The sequence below is a fragment of the Dermochelys coriacea genome, chromosome 4, assembly GCF_009764565.3.
Source record: "Dermochelys coriacea isolate rDerCor1 chromosome 4, rDerCor1.pri.v4, whole genome shotgun sequence".
NCBI classification, from domain to species: domain Eukaryota; kingdom Metazoa; phylum Chordata; order Testudines; family Dermochelyidae; genus Dermochelys; species Dermochelys coriacea.
Genome location: NC_050071.1, coordinates 109,085,245 through 109,102,515, shown reverse-complemented (window position 1 = coordinate 109,102,515; position 17,271 = coordinate 109,085,245). Strand labels below are relative to the sequence as shown.

General features: G+C 39.4%; 1 protein-coding gene across 2 annotated transcripts in view; it reads left to right on the top strand.

Moving 5' to 3' along the window:
• SLC34A2 (solute carrier family 34 member 2) overlaps positions 1 to 17,271 on the top strand; it is a 46,915-nt gene that overhangs the window by 17,537 nt on the left and 12,107 nt on the right. For both annotated transcript variants that reach the window (XM_038399940.2, XM_043514056.1), the window contains 8 exons: positions 3,895 to 4,003; positions 4,112 to 4,234; positions 4,844 to 4,972; positions 8,404 to 8,547; positions 9,203 to 9,314; positions 11,577 to 11,772; positions 12,609 to 12,704; positions 16,514 to 16,634. In XM_038399940.2, coding sequence (XP_038255868.1) covers positions 3,898 to 4,003; positions 4,112 to 4,234; positions 4,844 to 4,972; positions 8,404 to 8,547; positions 9,203 to 9,314; positions 11,577 to 11,772; positions 12,609 to 12,704; positions 16,514 to 16,634 — 1,027 coding nt within the window. In that variant the 5' untranslated portion in view covers positions 3,895 to 3,897. The remainder of the gene's footprint in view (positions 1 to 3,894; positions 4,004 to 4,111; positions 4,235 to 4,843; positions 4,973 to 8,403; positions 8,548 to 9,202; positions 9,315 to 11,576; positions 11,773 to 12,608; positions 12,705 to 16,513; positions 16,635 to 17,271) is intronic.

The window sequence follows — 17,271 nt, the reverse complement described above, 5'->3', positions numbered from 1 at the left end:
AGAGTTTGTATAAATAAAGTAGCTATGTTCTTTAACTCTTGGCAAGATCACATGAGACCTACAGGAACCATGCTGCAAAAGCAGATCCAATCCACTATTGTTCTAACCAAGTTTTACCTTGAGTTTGTAAAGAGATTCAATTATGTTATTGAACATGACTTTGATGAACCACTTCTGTTATACACCAATACTTGCTGTAGTAAGACAGAACCAAGGATAGGAAGCTCTTGGGATGCAGTCAGTGATGTTTGTGTCATCCTTTTCTGCATCAATTTTGCATTGGGACTGTGACGTTATTGACATAAGCTGGGACCGTATAGATCATTGTTGCAACCAAAGTCCTGTAGTAGCACCAAATCTTGTATAAAGGGTGTCAAATAAGGTGTCTAAGACAAGGTTATGGTTTGCAGGTTATGATTATGCTGTCTATATGTGTGTATCATTTTTGTAGTTAAAGTTATGAATACTTACAACTACAATACCCACCTGCTGAAGTGAAGAAACAGATTGACAGAGCCAGAAGAGTACCCAGAAGTCACCTACTACAGGACAGGTCCAACAAAGAAAATAACAGAACGCCACTAACCATCACCTTCAGCCCCCAACTAAAACCTCTCAAACGCATCATCAAGGATCTACAACCTATCCTGAAGGACGACCCATCACTCTCACAGATCTTGGGAGACAGGCCAGTCCTTGCTTACAGACAGCCCCCCAACCTAAAGGAAATACTCACCAGCAACCACACACCACACAACAGAACCACTAACCCAGGAACCTATCCTTGCAACAAAGCCCGTTGCCAACTCTGTCCACATATCTATTCAGGGGACACCATCATAGGGCCTAATCACATCAGCCACACTATCAGAGGCTAGTTCACCTGCACATCTACCAATGTGATACATACCATCATGTGCCAGCAATGCCCCTCTGCCATGTACATTGGTCAAACTGGACAGTCGCTACGTAAAAGAATAAATGGACACAAATCAGACATCAAAAATTATAACATTCAAAAACCAGTCGGAGAACACTTCAATCTCTCTGGTCACTCGATTACAGACCTAAGAGTGGCTATTCTTCAACAAAAAAACTTCAAAAACAGACTCCAACGAGAGACTGCTGAATTGGAATTAATTTGCAAACTGGATACAATTAACTTAGGCTTGAATAGAGACTGGGAGTGGATGGTTCATTACACAAAGTAAAACTATTTCCCCATGTTATTCCCCTCCCCCACCCCACCACTGTTCCTCAGACGTCTTGTCAACTGCTGGAAATGGCCCACCTTGATTATCACTACAAAAGATTCCCCCCCCCCCCCCAGCTCTCCTGCTGGTAATAGCTCACCTTAAGTGATCACTCTGGTTACAGTGTGTATGGTAACACCCATTGTTTCATGTTCTGTGTATATAAATCTCCCCACTGTATTTTCCACTGAATGCATCCGATGAAGTGAGCTGTAGCTCTCGAAAGCTTATGCTCAAATAAATTTGTTAGTCTCTAAGGTGCTACAAGTACTCCTTTTCTTTTTGTGAATACAGACTAACACGGCTGCTACTCTGAAACTTATGCTATGCTTCTCGGTGACACCCCGGATAAGTTGGTGTCAGCTCTGTCTAGCCTGATTGTTGGCCCATTAAGAACCATCAGCTATACAATTGACCCATTGAGAGAAGACAGACATACCTTGTGACTCAGGAAGGTATGCAGGGACATACCTATGGACAGAACTCTGAGGTTTTTCCATGTCAAGTGATGGACAGCTTGTCTTTGAGACAAAGAAAGAAAGACCACATGGCATGAGAATATAAAAAGCTGCTGCAACTCCTCCATCTTATCTTCAATCCTGCTGCTTACCTCTGGAGAACTTTGCTACACTGAAGTCATTGAACAAAGTACTGATGACCCATCCCAGCTGTGGATGTTCTCCAGAGACTTGATTTGAACCTGCAGTTTATTCTATCACTGCTGCAAGCCTGAACCAAGAACTTTGCCATTACTGTATGTAATTGATTCCGTTTAACCAATTCTAGCTCTCATCTATATGTTTTCCTTTTATGAATAAACCTTTAGATTTTAGATTCTAAAGGATTGGCAACAGCTTGATTTGTGGGGTAAGATCTGATTTGTATATTGCCCTGGGTCTGGGGCTTGGTCCTTTGGGATTGAGAGAACCTTTTTTCTTTTACTGGGGTATTGGTTTTCATAACCATAATTTGTCCCTATAATGAGTGGCACTAGTGGTGATACTGGGAAACTGGAGTGTCTAAGGGAATTGCTTGTGTGACTTGTGGTTAGCCAGTGGGGTAAAACCAAAGTCTTCTCTGTTTGTCTGGTTTGGTTTGCCTTGGTGTGCATAGAAACCCCAGCCTTGGGCTGTAACTACCCTGCTTTAAGCAATTTGTCCTGAATTGGCACTCTCAGTTGGGTCCTGCCAGAACCAGCATTGTTACAGTAAGTTTTAAAGCACAATCAGAACTGGGTCTCCCAAGTTCGCTGCTAGTAACCCTCCTTTCTATCCTTCCTCCCAGCCATTCAACTACAAGGTTGAACTGGGCTAAAAAAGCCTCCACGGGAGTTTTTTTTCTCAAAGATTTTGCCTTATTTCAGCTGAGACAGCCTGACCTCTCCCCCTAGGTCTCCTTAGGTTACAAATAGAAAACTGTTGTAAATGTCCAATCTTAACCATGTTGCTGCCTTCTACTGGTCTGTGACCCTTTGATTTACTTCCAAAGGTGAATTTTTAGCTCCTTAAGTCCTTGCTGCAGCTCATCTTGGTTGGCAAATTGAAGCTTGGCTAAAGCTTGCTTAGCCTCCACTATTTCACAGAAGAAATGCTGGTCTACACCAGTCAATTGCTGGTCACCTCATCACTATTCCAGCACGGACACGTCCAGACCAATCTGTCTGGATGCTTTGTAGTTGATGCTCCCACAGAGATTTCATTTCTTTCTCGCAAACCGCCGGGTGCTGCTTCAATTCCATTTGTGAAGCTTCCAGCTCCTGTTTCAGATCTTGTTTTAAGTTCTTCTGGCCACTTCTGATTTTTGCAAGCATCCTCATTATTTGTTGCATCTTGGTTCAGCAGAAATACCAGCTCATAATCTTTCTCCTTGGAAACTGGATCCCAAGGCTAACACCAGTGTTGCCCCTTTTCGAGCCAAGTGGCAAGTCAAATTTTGGAGCCCTGGGGATTTTCCAGAAATTGATGGAGTCTGATCATCTCTTTTACCCAATCTTGTTTATTTACAAGTAATGTACTAAGTCCTATTTCTCCAAATACAGGAGGAACCAAGAACAAAAGGAGCAGTTTCTTAGATTACAGCCCCAAGCCTCTTTAGCCAACAAATCCAAAAGCTCTATCTCTAGCTTTACCCAGGATCACACTGTGCTCACAGGCTACAGCTTGGCTTTCTTGCTTTTTGCCTCTATCTCTCTCCGTTCTTGTGTGTTCTCAATTTCTGTATGTTCTACCTTCCCTCACCCTCCCATACTTCTCCCCAGTCACAATACCCAGTGGAACCCCTTGCTCCCATGGTGTTAGTTTCTGGGCAGACTCTGTTAGACCTTGTTTTAGGTGTGACTCCTTAATTGTCTCTTAAAAGTCTCTTAAATGATGGGCATGTTCACACATCAGCTTGAACAAGGTTTTAATTCAAATTATAACAAGTTTTTATGCAGCTCATAACAGTATAGCTTGTAATGGCCTAAGTTTCACAAGTAAAGCTACAATATGGTTTCACAAAGAAAATGCATTAATTCAATAAGGTTAATAAAGAACAGAGTTCAAGGATCTGTTGGTTTTAGAGGTAATCCTTTCTCTTGTCAGACACCGAAGAGTGTTTTCATCAGACTCTAACATTAATCAATGTATTTTCTTAATGTCAGATCATGGCTCCTTGGCCTGAGTTGGAAAACTCTCAACCCAATAACTATACTGAAGACTCCTCCAAGCAAGACAAGGCCATGTCTGAAAAAGATGGAGAAAATCACAAAGGTAAATTATCTCCTGTATAATTTACACGACTATAAAAACCTTACAGTTGTGCTATGGGGAAAGATGGCAAGTAATCAGTTTGGTTTGTTTGTGTTTTTATTTCGACAGACAATGTTCAAAGTAAAGGTGGACTTCAGCCTGCACATTCCAACGTTGCCTTGATAGATGAGCCAGGGCAGGAAGACCCTTGGAGTATGCTGGTGCTTCAGGACACTGGGGTCAAGTGGGCAGGTACAACCTGTCAATACACAACTTATTTACATGTCTTTATTTCTTCTCATCTTCTGCGCTCTTTATCTTAGCCATTTCTTCTCAAATGTTAATTTCTGTGGAAATGAACTTAAGATCCTCCTCTTAGACACACAGGTTTTAAAAAGTTGGCATTAACCACTCTGCTTCAGTTTCCCCATCGGTAAAATGGGGCTATTATATTTCCTCAGATCCTGTGGGTGTTGAGATTATAATACTGTTTACCCACCATTTTAAAGCACTGTGAGAGCTGTGGATGAAAGCTGTCAAGCAGTATGTTAATTTCAACCTTTCATTAACCCCACTATATGTGGTAAAAACCTAAAAGTGAACAGTAAAAAAAAAAAAGGATGAATTTCAAACTTCACTGAGTCTTTAAAGTATATGAAAAGCTTTTATGTGCAGTGATGCTGTAGTTAAAATTTTATTAACAAGAGCATTCCTTTGGGTTTATCATCCACAGAGCTCACAACACTGTCCTTGACTCCATGGACTATGGATGGGAGACTTGCTAGAAGTGCTAAACTGTTCAAAAAGAAATGCCAAATACATAAATATGTGATACATAAAAACTTATCTTATGTTTTGCAGACCTGGATAACAAAGGAAAAATCATCTGTGTACTCAGAGGGATAGCAAAGTTTATTGTCTTGCTTGGACTACTCTACTTCTTTGTGTGCTCCTTGGATATACTGAGCTCTGCCTTCCAGTTGGTGGGAGGTATGAAAACTCTTATGAAGTATCAGGTTAGGCTTTGGGTGGGCTGTTGAATCTAATTCAATTCAAAATAAAGTAACTAATCAAAGAATATTAACCTTGAGAACTCATTTCATTTAAATATGGAGGGAGGCCTCTGTGATTGAATGTTGATCTCCCTTGTTTGCAGGATGCCTTTGTTTCCAGAATTCCAGAGTAGTGTTGACATTAGAGATTAGTGACCCAAGTTTATTTTGGAAGTCCCTTTTATTTAGTGACTGTTAAATAAACAGGTATATTTGTATTATCTTCAATATGTGAAAATGTTTTTACCGTGGAGAGACTTAAAACTGGATGCTTATTGAAAGCTCTCATGATCCCAGGTTTCCTGTGCCCCAGGCTCAGGTAACTGCTGCCAACACCAAGTCTTGCAGAGAGAAATGTTATATCATGTCACCCTTTGCTCTGCTCTCTTATTCCTAGGATCTAGTTCTAGGGAGCAGGGTTCTTGCTGATAAATACAGTAGGTGCTGTCTCAAGGCCAATGCAGGAAAATCCAGTCACCACAGCTCCAGACTTGGTTAACAACTTTTACTTTATACTTACAAGTAAACCCATGAATGATCTAATTTCCACTTCATCTAGAGGTGCCCTTTACCCTCTCAAGCTTAGGAAAACCTTATTACAGATCCCAATTTTCAGGCTTCTTTCTCAGAAGCTGCTAGGTTCATGTCCTCCTAACCTGGTCTCCATGCCACTTTCCTGGTAGTCTGGACTCCTACAGTTCCCAATGGACTAATGTCTGGTGTCATGAGAGTCCATTCCTGGCACCTTCAACCAGGTCCCAGAAAAAAACACTTCCAGCCAACCAGGCTCCACTCTCCCTCCCCCAAGTCCTCTCCCAATTGCTGGCTTTTGAGCGAATGGTGGCGCTTAGCAACCAAATGGGCCTTTAGAGTCCTCAGATGTTAAATCACTGTCTCATGTCCACCCTAGGTTTTACTTTCCTCCAACCCATACACAAAATAACATTAACTTACCACATTACCTTAAATTCTACATAAAAGCATACAACATAAAGTACACTAAGATCCTTTCAGGATGCAAGGTTTTATCTAAATACATAAAGGCCAGATTCTGCTCATAGTTAAATTGGTGTAGCTCAAGGATAAATCTGTTGGCTTCTGTGGAGTTACTCTGGATTTTCACCAGTGTAACGGAAAGTAGAAATTAACCCTGAATTATTCATGATTATTCACACTGTAAACCAGAAACATTAACAATATGATCTTATTTAAATCTAGGATAATAGCTGGAAAATGGTTGCTTTTATTCTTATCCAACTTTCACACCGTTTTATTGATGTCTGAATCAGTCATTTACTTGATTAAGCATAAAACCACTCAGTAGAAAAATGCTTAAATGAGTGAATGCCCCATGTGGGATTAGACCACAGGGTCATGCTGAAAGTAAGGCAAAATATAGAGGGATTTGGACCTATCAATGCTCTACCCATGTCTGCGCCTCAGACAACTGTTTCCTCTGAAGATCCCCTAAGACTAACTACATCTTTGTACAATGATCATGATGGTCCCTTCTGACCTTAGAGTCTATAAATCTATTAATCTTTTTTCCCCTCAAGGGTTTCTCCCTCAAACCTCAACCCCTTCCCCAATTTTGATGGCCTTCCCTCAGACAAAGTAGGCTAGATACAGTTGTCTCTGGGGCCCATTGTTATACCAATAAAATAAAAACCAGCAGGATCTTATTAAAGGGGAAAAGGCAAAATGCCACATTTATTGTGAATACAGAAAGAATCATAGTAAGCAGTTAGTTATAGCTATAACATTCCATTCAATTTCATATTTATTCACACATTCATTCATACACACACGCACACAGGTTCTGTGAGGCTGTTATCATAGTTGCCAGCCTTAGAGTTGCTCATACCAAGCCACTGGCCAGATGGCCTGGACATGAGGAGGGAGCAGGGCCTTGTCAGATGCTCATCTGATGCTCCTGGAAGTTGGTTTGCAGAATCGGACCCCAAAGTTCTCACTTTCTAGAGTCCATTTTTATAGGAATTTCTTCCTATGCCAGTCTATGGGAATTGCTTCATCATGCTGTTGCTGAACCAATCAGCAGATGGCACATTCCTGATGGCTCTGCACTATCAGATGTTATCTTGTTCTTTGGTTCTCCCATTCTTGAGGCTTTTGGGTAGATACCAGTCTGCCCTCCGGGAGTCCTCTGGTTATTTCCACTTGACGCCTTCTTTGGCCGATGGACACTGGATTCTTAGGCTGGCACTTCCTGATCATTCAGTTATTATCCACACCAAGCATCCATCCACATACATCCTCTATCTCTATTTTAATCACAATTGTTAAGAAAGGGAGATGAATACAACAAAAGGGTGGGGAAGCTCTGGGTGCTGCTTCTGTTGTTACAGAGTATTGCTTTGAGTATCTCTCTGTGTGAGTAGTTGTTGTTACAAAGGATTGCTTTGAGAACAGACTCTGTCTTAGAATGTACTAACACAATTAGCAGCTTGCAAGTTTCACACAGAGAGGGAGAGAAACAGTACCAAAACCAAGAGACCAAGCTGCTAAGACAGAGTCTGTTCTCAAAAAGAAAAGGAGTACTGTGGCACCTTAGAGATTAACAAATTTATTAGAGCATAAGCTTTCGTGAGCTACAGCTCACTTCATTGGATGCATTTGGTGGAAAATACAGTGGGGAGATTTATATACACACACAGAGAACATGAAACAATGGGTTATGTGTATGATAAAACCCATTATTTTCTCTGTGTGTGTATATAAATCTCCCCACGGTATTTTCCACCGAATGCATCCGATGAAGTGAGCTGTAGCTCACAAAAGCTTATGCTCAAATAAATTTGTTAGTCTCTAAGGTGCCACAAGTGCGCCTTTTCTTTTTGCGAATACAGACTAACACGGCTGCTATTCTGAAATCTGTTCTCAAAGCAATTCTCTTTGCATGAGCAACTCTAAGGCTGGTAACTATGATAACAACCTTGCAGAACCTGTGCGTGTGTGTGTGTATGAATGAATGTGTGAATAAATATAAAATTGAATGGAATGTTATAGCTATAACTAACAGCTTACTATGATTCTTTCTGTATTCACAATAAATGTGGCATTTTGCCTTTTCCCCTTTAATAAGATCCTGCTGGTTTTTATTTTATTGGTATAACACCATCACCGTTGCTGATTTTTCAGTCAACCAAAGGAAAGAGAAAAATGTAAGGTGTTCCCTGATCACTCAGAAGGCTAGAGACTATGTTAGGGATCTGAACTTGGATCCCTTGGTTATATCACCTTTAGACTGACAGGCATGGCCACATGTTTTTATGATCTTTCACAAAATGCTGTCTTATTTACTGTTGACTATACAAGGCACTTTCTCACTAAAATAATTCCTTTACATAGGTAAAGCAGCAGGGGACATTTTTCGAGATGGTTCTGTGCTGTCAAATCCTGTTGCTGGTCTGGTGATTGGAGTTCTGGTGACAGTCATGGTGCAGAGCTCTAGCACTTCCTCATCCATTATAGTCAGCATGGTGTCTTCTACATGTAAGTCTGCTTACAATAAGCTAATGCAGATCACCCTCAGACCCTTTACATTCACCACCTTTTACCTCCAGGTATGGAAACACTGAGAATGAGGAAAGGGATTGCAGGAAAACAACCTCACAGTTATTTCATCCTGGTATAAAATAAGAAATGAACAGCAATTAAAAATGGACACATAGCATAGAAAACCAGCCACCCCCTAACTGTGTAAAATCTGTTTGGTACACTGACACTAGATTTGTTAACTTTAGGAGCACTTGCATACTTCATCCTACCAACAAAGTTATTGTAACTGATTTGCTTCTATGGTTGAGTTCTGTGAGAGTTGCATGCAGGATAATGCTTAGGATAAGACAGAATTTCTACTACTTTCACATCTTGTGGCAGTGGCAGAAAACCGGTATGCTTCAGATGCAGACCATGACCTTCAAATAATCAGATTAATCATGTAGCACGTTCTCAAGGTGCTTTGATAAAATAAACTTGTTTAGATTATAGTGCTTGATTACAGTTACTTATTTAACTGGACAAATCCTGATCCCACTGAAGTCAGTGGTAAAGCTCCCATTGATTTCAGTGGGAGGATGATTAGGTCCAATGTAAAATGTGTGCCAAGGATTTGATTTTCTCCTAATACTCCTTTTTTACTTTATAGTGTTGAGTGTAAAGTCTGCTATTCCTATCATAATGGGGGCAAATATTGGTACCTCAATTACAAACACAATTGTGGCGCTCATGCAAGCTGGAGACAGGAATGAATTTAGAAGGTATTGTGCTTTAATCTTAGCCCTTAAGAGCTATTTTCAACTCCTCTAGCAGGCTTTCTTTTGTGTTCTTATCATCACAGTAGCCACTTTACAGTTTAATTGTCCAAAGGGATGTTTTATCATTTGGAAAGGTGAAAGTCCATTTTCTAAAGCATTCAATGAATTTGTTGTGCAGTTTCAGTTATATACTTGGATATAAACTAATTAAAATAAGTCAACATTTAGTCCACAATCATGAAAAAATATGCAATCCTGTCTCACTTAAACAGGGGGAATTTTGTGATTGACCTCAATAGGCTCTGTCCTGCTTAGTCATCATACATAATTACATGGCTATTCTGTAGCTTTCTGCTTCATAAAGCTGTCAGCTTTGGTAGTACAGTAAGTACCATGTTGCCTTTGTTCATGAGCTGTGTGCCACTATAAAGTACAGTACAACCTAGACTTAATGTAGTATAATTGAAAATACATCTGAAAAGAGGCATAGTGGTTCCATTGAAAAGTTCCACAGTTCTTAGAGATTCTACTGTTGCTTAATAGAATCCTCCTTTTTAAAGATAAGGCATGTCACAGGAGCTAGTAGACTCTTTCTAACCAGTGGAATTTGAAGAGTGCCTGCTTTTCTACCCACATTTCACCATATTTCTATAATAGGCAAAGAAAAACTTTGTCTGCACAGGAGAGGTTAATGTTACATTAAATAAAATGTTTTCTACCTGTTGTTTATTCTCCTTATGATTTTTTTCAACGTCTGTCAATTCCACAGTATGTAAGATATGGTAAGATGAGGAAAGTAAAACATTCTAACAATTGACTGTATCCATTACCAGTTGATGGATTACTAACTTGACACTACAAAGGTACACTGCTAGCTTACTGATAGAGAGCAGTAAAAATGGGATGGGAGTGAGACTTTGGTACCTTGTCATTCAGTATAAATAATAACGAATATGTGCACGTAACCAGGTGCGTGAAATACATTTACCCAAAACATATCTCAATGTGTTTGTTGTCCCTCTGAATCTTACCAAAAAAGAAAAGGAGTACTTGTGGCACCTTAGAGACTAACAAATTTATTTGAGCATAAGCTTCTGTGAGCTACAGCTCACTTCATTGGATGCATTTGATGCTTATGCTCAAATAAATTTGTTAGTCTCTAAGGTGCCACAAGTACTCCTTTTCTTTTTTGCGAATACAGACCAACACGGTTGCTACTCTGAAACCTGAATCTTACCAGTCTTTGTCAATGACATACACATGACCTACCAAATAATTTGTTAGAGCTAAATAATGTATAGAAGGGAGAAACTTTAATTACTAAAGTAAAATGAAAAAGTTGCTTCGTAATATAATTATTAATAATCATATCTATCTGTTGTTAACCTGTACTGTTTGCATCACTCTTGTGGTGGTTGAAATGCATCAATATATTCATATTTCAAAGAAAGAATAAAATATGACAAGTGCCCGGTAGCAGTCAAAAATAATACTGACTATGTGACTGCATTGTCATTTCCATTGTCCAATTCTAATGTTCCAACTTCCACTAATATTCTACCCTCAAGCAATATTGCAAACCTAAGGTATCCAACAGATTAACATTTAGAAAATGTGTTTCCTTGGCTCACAACATTAAGTTTTTAGTTTTAGGAACTATATTTTAAAACATATATAGACAAATTGGAGAGAATTAAAAGGAGATTAATAAGTGATTAAAGACTTGGAAAAGAAGACCTATGAGGAAACAACTGTGAATGTTCAGTCTGCAGAAAAGAAAGCTGGAAGGAAGATCTACAGTAATTGTTTGTAAATATATACAGGATTGCTATAAAGAGGATAGGGATAAATAATTTCACGCTAGTCGGTAAGGACAGGAAAAAAAAGGTTTTAGTTACAGCAGGAAAAAGTCAGGCTAAATATTAGGGGAGAACAGTATAACTACAGTTGGGTGATGGAACAAGCTAATAGAGATTATGCGGTGGCTTTCACTGGAAATAGTTAAGGCAAGACGTGACACCCCTCTTTCAGGGAGAATTGCTTCATATGTCTGTTCTTGTTTGATGTTTTAATCCCTCAGGGCCTGTTTTGCCAATTGCATGTAAGATTCTGTGCACTGAGAGACAGGATGGCAGGTTGTGGCCCTAAAAATGAAATCATTCCTGCCTCAGTGCAGGCTCCTTTCTAACCCATATGATACATCATTTATCTATGTTATACATGTTATTCAAACAGCAAATCATCTTTTTGAATCTCTTTTTGCAGGGCCTTTGCTGGAGCTACAGTCCATGATTTCTTTAACTGGCTCTCAGTGTTTGTGTTGTTGCCCCTTGAAGCAGTATCTGGTTATCTTTATCGTCTTACTAATCTTATAGTTGAATCCTTTCATCTTGAGAGTGGCGAAAATGCCCCTGAGCTGCTAAAAGTCATCACAGATCCTTTTACAAAGCTTATCATCCAGGTAAGCTCTCACTTTAATGAGGCCACTTGCTTGATTCATCTTCAATTAATCAAACTGCTCTCAGGCTGTTGGGCTGCCTGTTAGTATTACTGTACTCATGACAGAAAAGTTCATTTTATTTTATTTTATTTTATTTTATTTTATTTTATTGTTTCACATTTCCTGAAATCTTATGTATTAGATGCATGTTTCAAATATTTCAAAAAAAATTGTCAATTTAATGCTGACACTCCAGCCAGGTGCTTGTGGGAGGGTTGGTTGGGAGTTAGGTGATTGGTGAAAAATAGAGTGAACAGGGAAACTGATACATGGAGAAGTTGATTTTATATGAAATCAACTATGTGTGTTTGTTTAAATAAGGGATAGGTGATGGCTGATTTGGTCTAGTACATGGGGAAAAGGATGTATGTTTCATTTTTTTATAGATATATAAAAACAAGAAAGGAAGATTATTTTTCCAGGAGTTAAACCCCTGTTTAAATTTCTTGTTGGGCAGGAGATCAGGCCACTTCCAAGATCATGTAAAAGCAGCAAAGAGTCCTGTGGCACCTTATAGACTAACAGACGTATTGGAGCATAAGCTTTTGTGGGTGAATACGAAAGCTTATGCTCCATTACGTTTGTTAGTCTATAGGGTGCCACAGGACTCAGTCTGGATCTGTAAAAGCAGCAAACACGGCTACCCCTCTGATACTTTCCAAGATCATGTTTGCTTTACTCATGTTATTGATTTCAGTGGGACTACTTGGAGGAGTTAGATGAGCAGGCTTGGCTCTAATTTGCAGATCCAAATACAGAGTGGAATGACTGGGTTCTATTTGTTTCTTCTCTTTTAGCTTGATAAATCAGTAATAAATGCAATTGCTACAAATGAGGAAGGAGCAAAAAACAAATCCCTGGTAAAGACTTGGTGCAAAACTAAAACAAATGTGGTGAGTATTGTGTTTAAACCGGCTTTTGTGCTCTTAAGGAAAGATATTGCCACTTAACTATCACTCCTTCATATAGAAGGAAATAGTTTGACAGTATTATAAATACATCCACAGCACAAAAAGATATTTTTCTATTACTACTAATGTTATTTACAATAGTTAGGCAAGGTATTCTAATATATGCAGTTAGTGAGATTATTTTGCGATTAGTTTTATTTGTTGCATAAAATAAATGAACAAAGTATAACACTCTTGTACCTCTACTGAAGTCAAAGGAGTTGTACCAAGTATGAATTTGACCTACTGTGGCTGACATTGAACAATTCTGTACACCTTTTGATTTGTCATTTGTGATTTGTCTTGAATCAAAAAGAAAAAGAAAAATCTCCTAAATCCACTATTATTTTAAATTTCTGGTGCTGCTGCAGAAAATATTCCTGCATGTGGAAAATATCTGCAACTCAGTGATAATAATACCACCTCCCCCTGCCATTTTCCTGTCTTGTCCATTTATATTGTAAGTTCTTCAGGGCATGGTCTGTCTTTTACTATGTGTTTGTTCAATGCCAAGCACCATGGGTCCCTATGATACAATAAAAATAATTAACAAAAAGAGGTGAAAGTCATCTGCAATGAAGCATGAATTTCAGCAGAACAGAAAAGTGCCCCTGACAGTAGTCTCTGACTGTGACTATAAATGCTAAGGTGAAGATATAAACAGCAAAGCCAAATATTCAAGCAGGAGACCACTGCAGTATGGCAGCATTCCAGTGAGTTGATCTGACAAACCAAAACAGAACTAGTTTATTCTGATGTGCATTAGTCCAGTCTTTTGGCAGTTGCCTATTTTAGTATTCTTGGAAAACTGCTTTGTGACCAACCTGACTTGGAGCTTAAACTGAATTCATAATTTAGGCAAAACTCCCAATTAAAGGTATTTCTTTCAGAAGTTAACTTCAATATACATTTTGATAGATTAACGACTGCAGGATTTGGATCTTGTTCAGTGCTTCATCTAAATAAAAACTGGTTTGTTAAAGATCCCTTGGTGCTCTTAATGAGAATGTTATCATTTCTCATATGTATTACAGTTACGTCCAAAGTCTCCAAGTCTGCGGCCCCAAATGCATAAAAAGATACAATTCCTGCTCTGAAGAATTTAAAATCTAGTGCTGGAATTTTCAGATGAGCCTAATGCAGTTAGGCACTCACCTTCCATTATTATTCAATGAGATTTGGCCACCCAACTCTCAAACACGTCTTTGAAAATCCCAGCCTAAGAAGATAAGTGAATATATGGAGCGTCTGGGAAGAGGGATATAATCAAATACATACAATTTTATGTGCATGTATACATTTGTTGTTCTAGAACTGCCACTCAAGGAAATAGTTAAATTTAAAAATAACTAAACAAGTAGTCTCAGCAGAGAGGCCAAATATTGAATAGCTATGGGAACAAATTTGATAACTCCAGGTCAGGGTTGAGGTATATTAGCAGGCAGTGTGGGAAGCTTGCACTGCCCCTGCCCATATAGTACCTTTTCTGTCAACAAATACAAAATGTTACTCAGAAAGACTTTCAATCTACCATCTTTCATGAGTATAAAATGCACTAAAAATAGTTCTTAAGATAGGAGTCATGTTAGATTCTCTGTAGTCCCTCCTGTGACCCTGTAAAAACCTGTAAGTCATATTTCGCCTTTGATTTTTTGCACTCAAGTACCATTTATTTAATAGAATACAGCCCAATATCAGTTTATAATGGGCTAGATTATGTCACCCTTACTTCCTTTGAAAACTACCTTACTAGATTTCAGTGAGACTATTTTCAGAGTAAACTACTGTCAGCATGAGTAAGAGGAGTAGGTTCTGGTCCATTAAAAATGTGACCATGCACATCTCTTTAAACGTATATTCTAAAGGCTAGATTCTGATTACTCCTTGAGTAATCTCATTGAAACCAGTGGGATGGGTTGGGGAATAAGGTTCTACTCAATGAAAGTAAGAATATTAGAATCAAGTCCTACAACAATAGCATATTGCTTGGCGCTAATACTAAGTGGTTGGCTTTGCTGCTAGTGGCTATTTCAGAAGCTCTGCTGAAAGTGGTAATGTTGTAATAATACAGTAAGTAACATTTGGCAATAAATGGGCAGTAATTGCTGCTGAATTTGCAGGAGATTCATTAAACATTGTAGGATTTCATGCTTTATTTACAATAACCCTTGGTTTCAGAGACTACTCTGAATCCTAGACAATTAGCTCTCTTGTGTTTATTAAAATGTATGCTTAGTCCAGTGTCTCTGATGAATAAAAATTCATATGAAGGAAAGGAGAAGAGATGTGTAGAACCCCTACTGCGTTGTCATTCAAAAATATTGTTAAATTGGTGCATTTAAACACACAATGTTAGAAAATTGTTTTAATAAGCCCCTTACAAGCGTAGACACAGACAACTTGTCACTGGCTGTAAGGACAACAAAGTGAGAGATAACAGAAAAGGAAAAACTTGTCTGTGGACTAGTGACAGTCACAATGTCAATGGCTCAGAGAGTCAGACTTCAAAGTCTAACTGGCTGGTAACCACTTTCTTGGACTGTACAGTTCAGCAAACAATCCATTCCATGCATTCTTAATCTGTCTAGGATGTGCAGACCTTATATTATATAACCCTGTTTCTCTGTGAACTGAAGAGTCAGGGTCAGTGTGTCTCTGCCACCCTGAATGAAGAATCCTGTTTGCATCCACTAGAGATTCATAGATTCATAGATACTAAGGTCAGAAGGGACCATTCTGATCATCTAGTCTGACCTTCTGCACAGCGCAGGCCACAGAATCTCACCCACCCACTCCTATGAAAAACCTCACCCATGTCTGAGCTATTGAAGTCCTTAAATCATGGTTCAAAGACTTCAAGGAGCAGAGAAGCCTCCCTCCAGTCACCCATGCCCCATGCTACAGAGGAAGGCGAAAAACCTCCAGGGCCTCTCCAATCTGCCCTGGAGGAAAATTCCTTCCCGACCCCAAATATGGCAATCAGCTAAACCCTGAGCATATGGGCAAGATTCACCAGCCAGATACTACAGAAAATTCTTTCCTGGGTAGAGCTGAGTCTGATCTACTCGAGGCAACTGCTTTGAAATAGCAGAACATGACTGGCTTGGCAAATCACAGCCAGCACAGAGAGTCTGGACTGGTCACTTCCCTCCTCACAGGTGTGGTTGTGGTTGGTGAACAGGTAAAGGGTCCAGTACAGGTCCCCCACTAATAGTAATTAGCTCTTCTATAGAACTTGTTGTCACTAGTATCAAAGTGCTTTATAAAGGACGTCATGGTCTCCATTCTGCAGATGAGGAAACTGAGTCATAGAGAGGTGCAGTGACTTGCCCAAGGTCACCCAGCAAGAAGAGCTGGCAGTAGAACCAGGTGTCCTGAGTCCTAGTCAAATGCTCTACCCACTAGGCAGCACTGCCTCCACTAATTTCAATTAAGGACTTCAGGGGAGATAAGTTTCTTTGATTCAAGGAAACAGTGAGATGGATAGGGATTGTCAAGGAATTCCACAGCCCTCCCACCCACCATATTACTTTAATTAACTTGAATAAAGTCTCAGCCTTTTTTCAAAATACAAGCAAATCTGCCTCTTCCTTGGTGGGATGCCATTACTTATAGACTGAGCTTAGCCCTGTTCACCGCTCTTCATTTATTATAGGAATGCTTTGTTACAGTTCTTGAAAACCCATTCATGTTAGTTTTTAATGCAAAAAATGTAGTTGATTAAATTGTCTGTTTTGCATGGCAATATCTAGACTATGCAGAATGTCACCATTCCAGCCTCAGAAAACTGTACATCCCCTGACCTTTGCTGGACTGACAGAAACTTGACATGGACCATCAAAAATGTTTCTCTTACAGAAAATATTAAAAAATGTAAGTAGAAATACCATTTACTTGTAAGTTATGGGTTTTAGATACACTTACTTTGTGTGAAGTGAACAACAAATCATTATAAAGGGATACAAGCAAAATGAAGTTTGACTGCTGCATACATTCAGACCAGCTCCTCTGGAGTTATTGACCAATTTCTTTTTGGTAGCATCACATCATTCAGATCCTACATAGTTCTCTTGCTAGGAGCCCTAAAATCAGCATGGAAGGTCTTCCATGTCATGTCACCCCTTACTAGTCCAGTGACAGGGTCCTATGGTTATTTTACAAGACTGATTTCTTGGATATTTTGATTGATCATCTTCATTGGCATATGAGTACCAGTTGGCAGAGTGGGGTGACACACTCATCCTGCCATGGAGAACACACTAAGATTTGCTCCTGCCTTTGCATACCGCTCCCTTGCGCAACATTGCCTGGAGATACACTACCCATGCATGGGTATGTTTCTGTCTCTGTCTGCCCCTTTGTGTGGGGATGCTATATATCTTATAGCTCTGTGCATAGAAGATCCACACCCCTCCACCCCTAAAACACCCATACTGGGCAGCCAGTGAGGTAAGAATTTTTTGCTACCTTTGAGCTATAGCTCACGAAAGCTTATGCTCAAATAAATTTG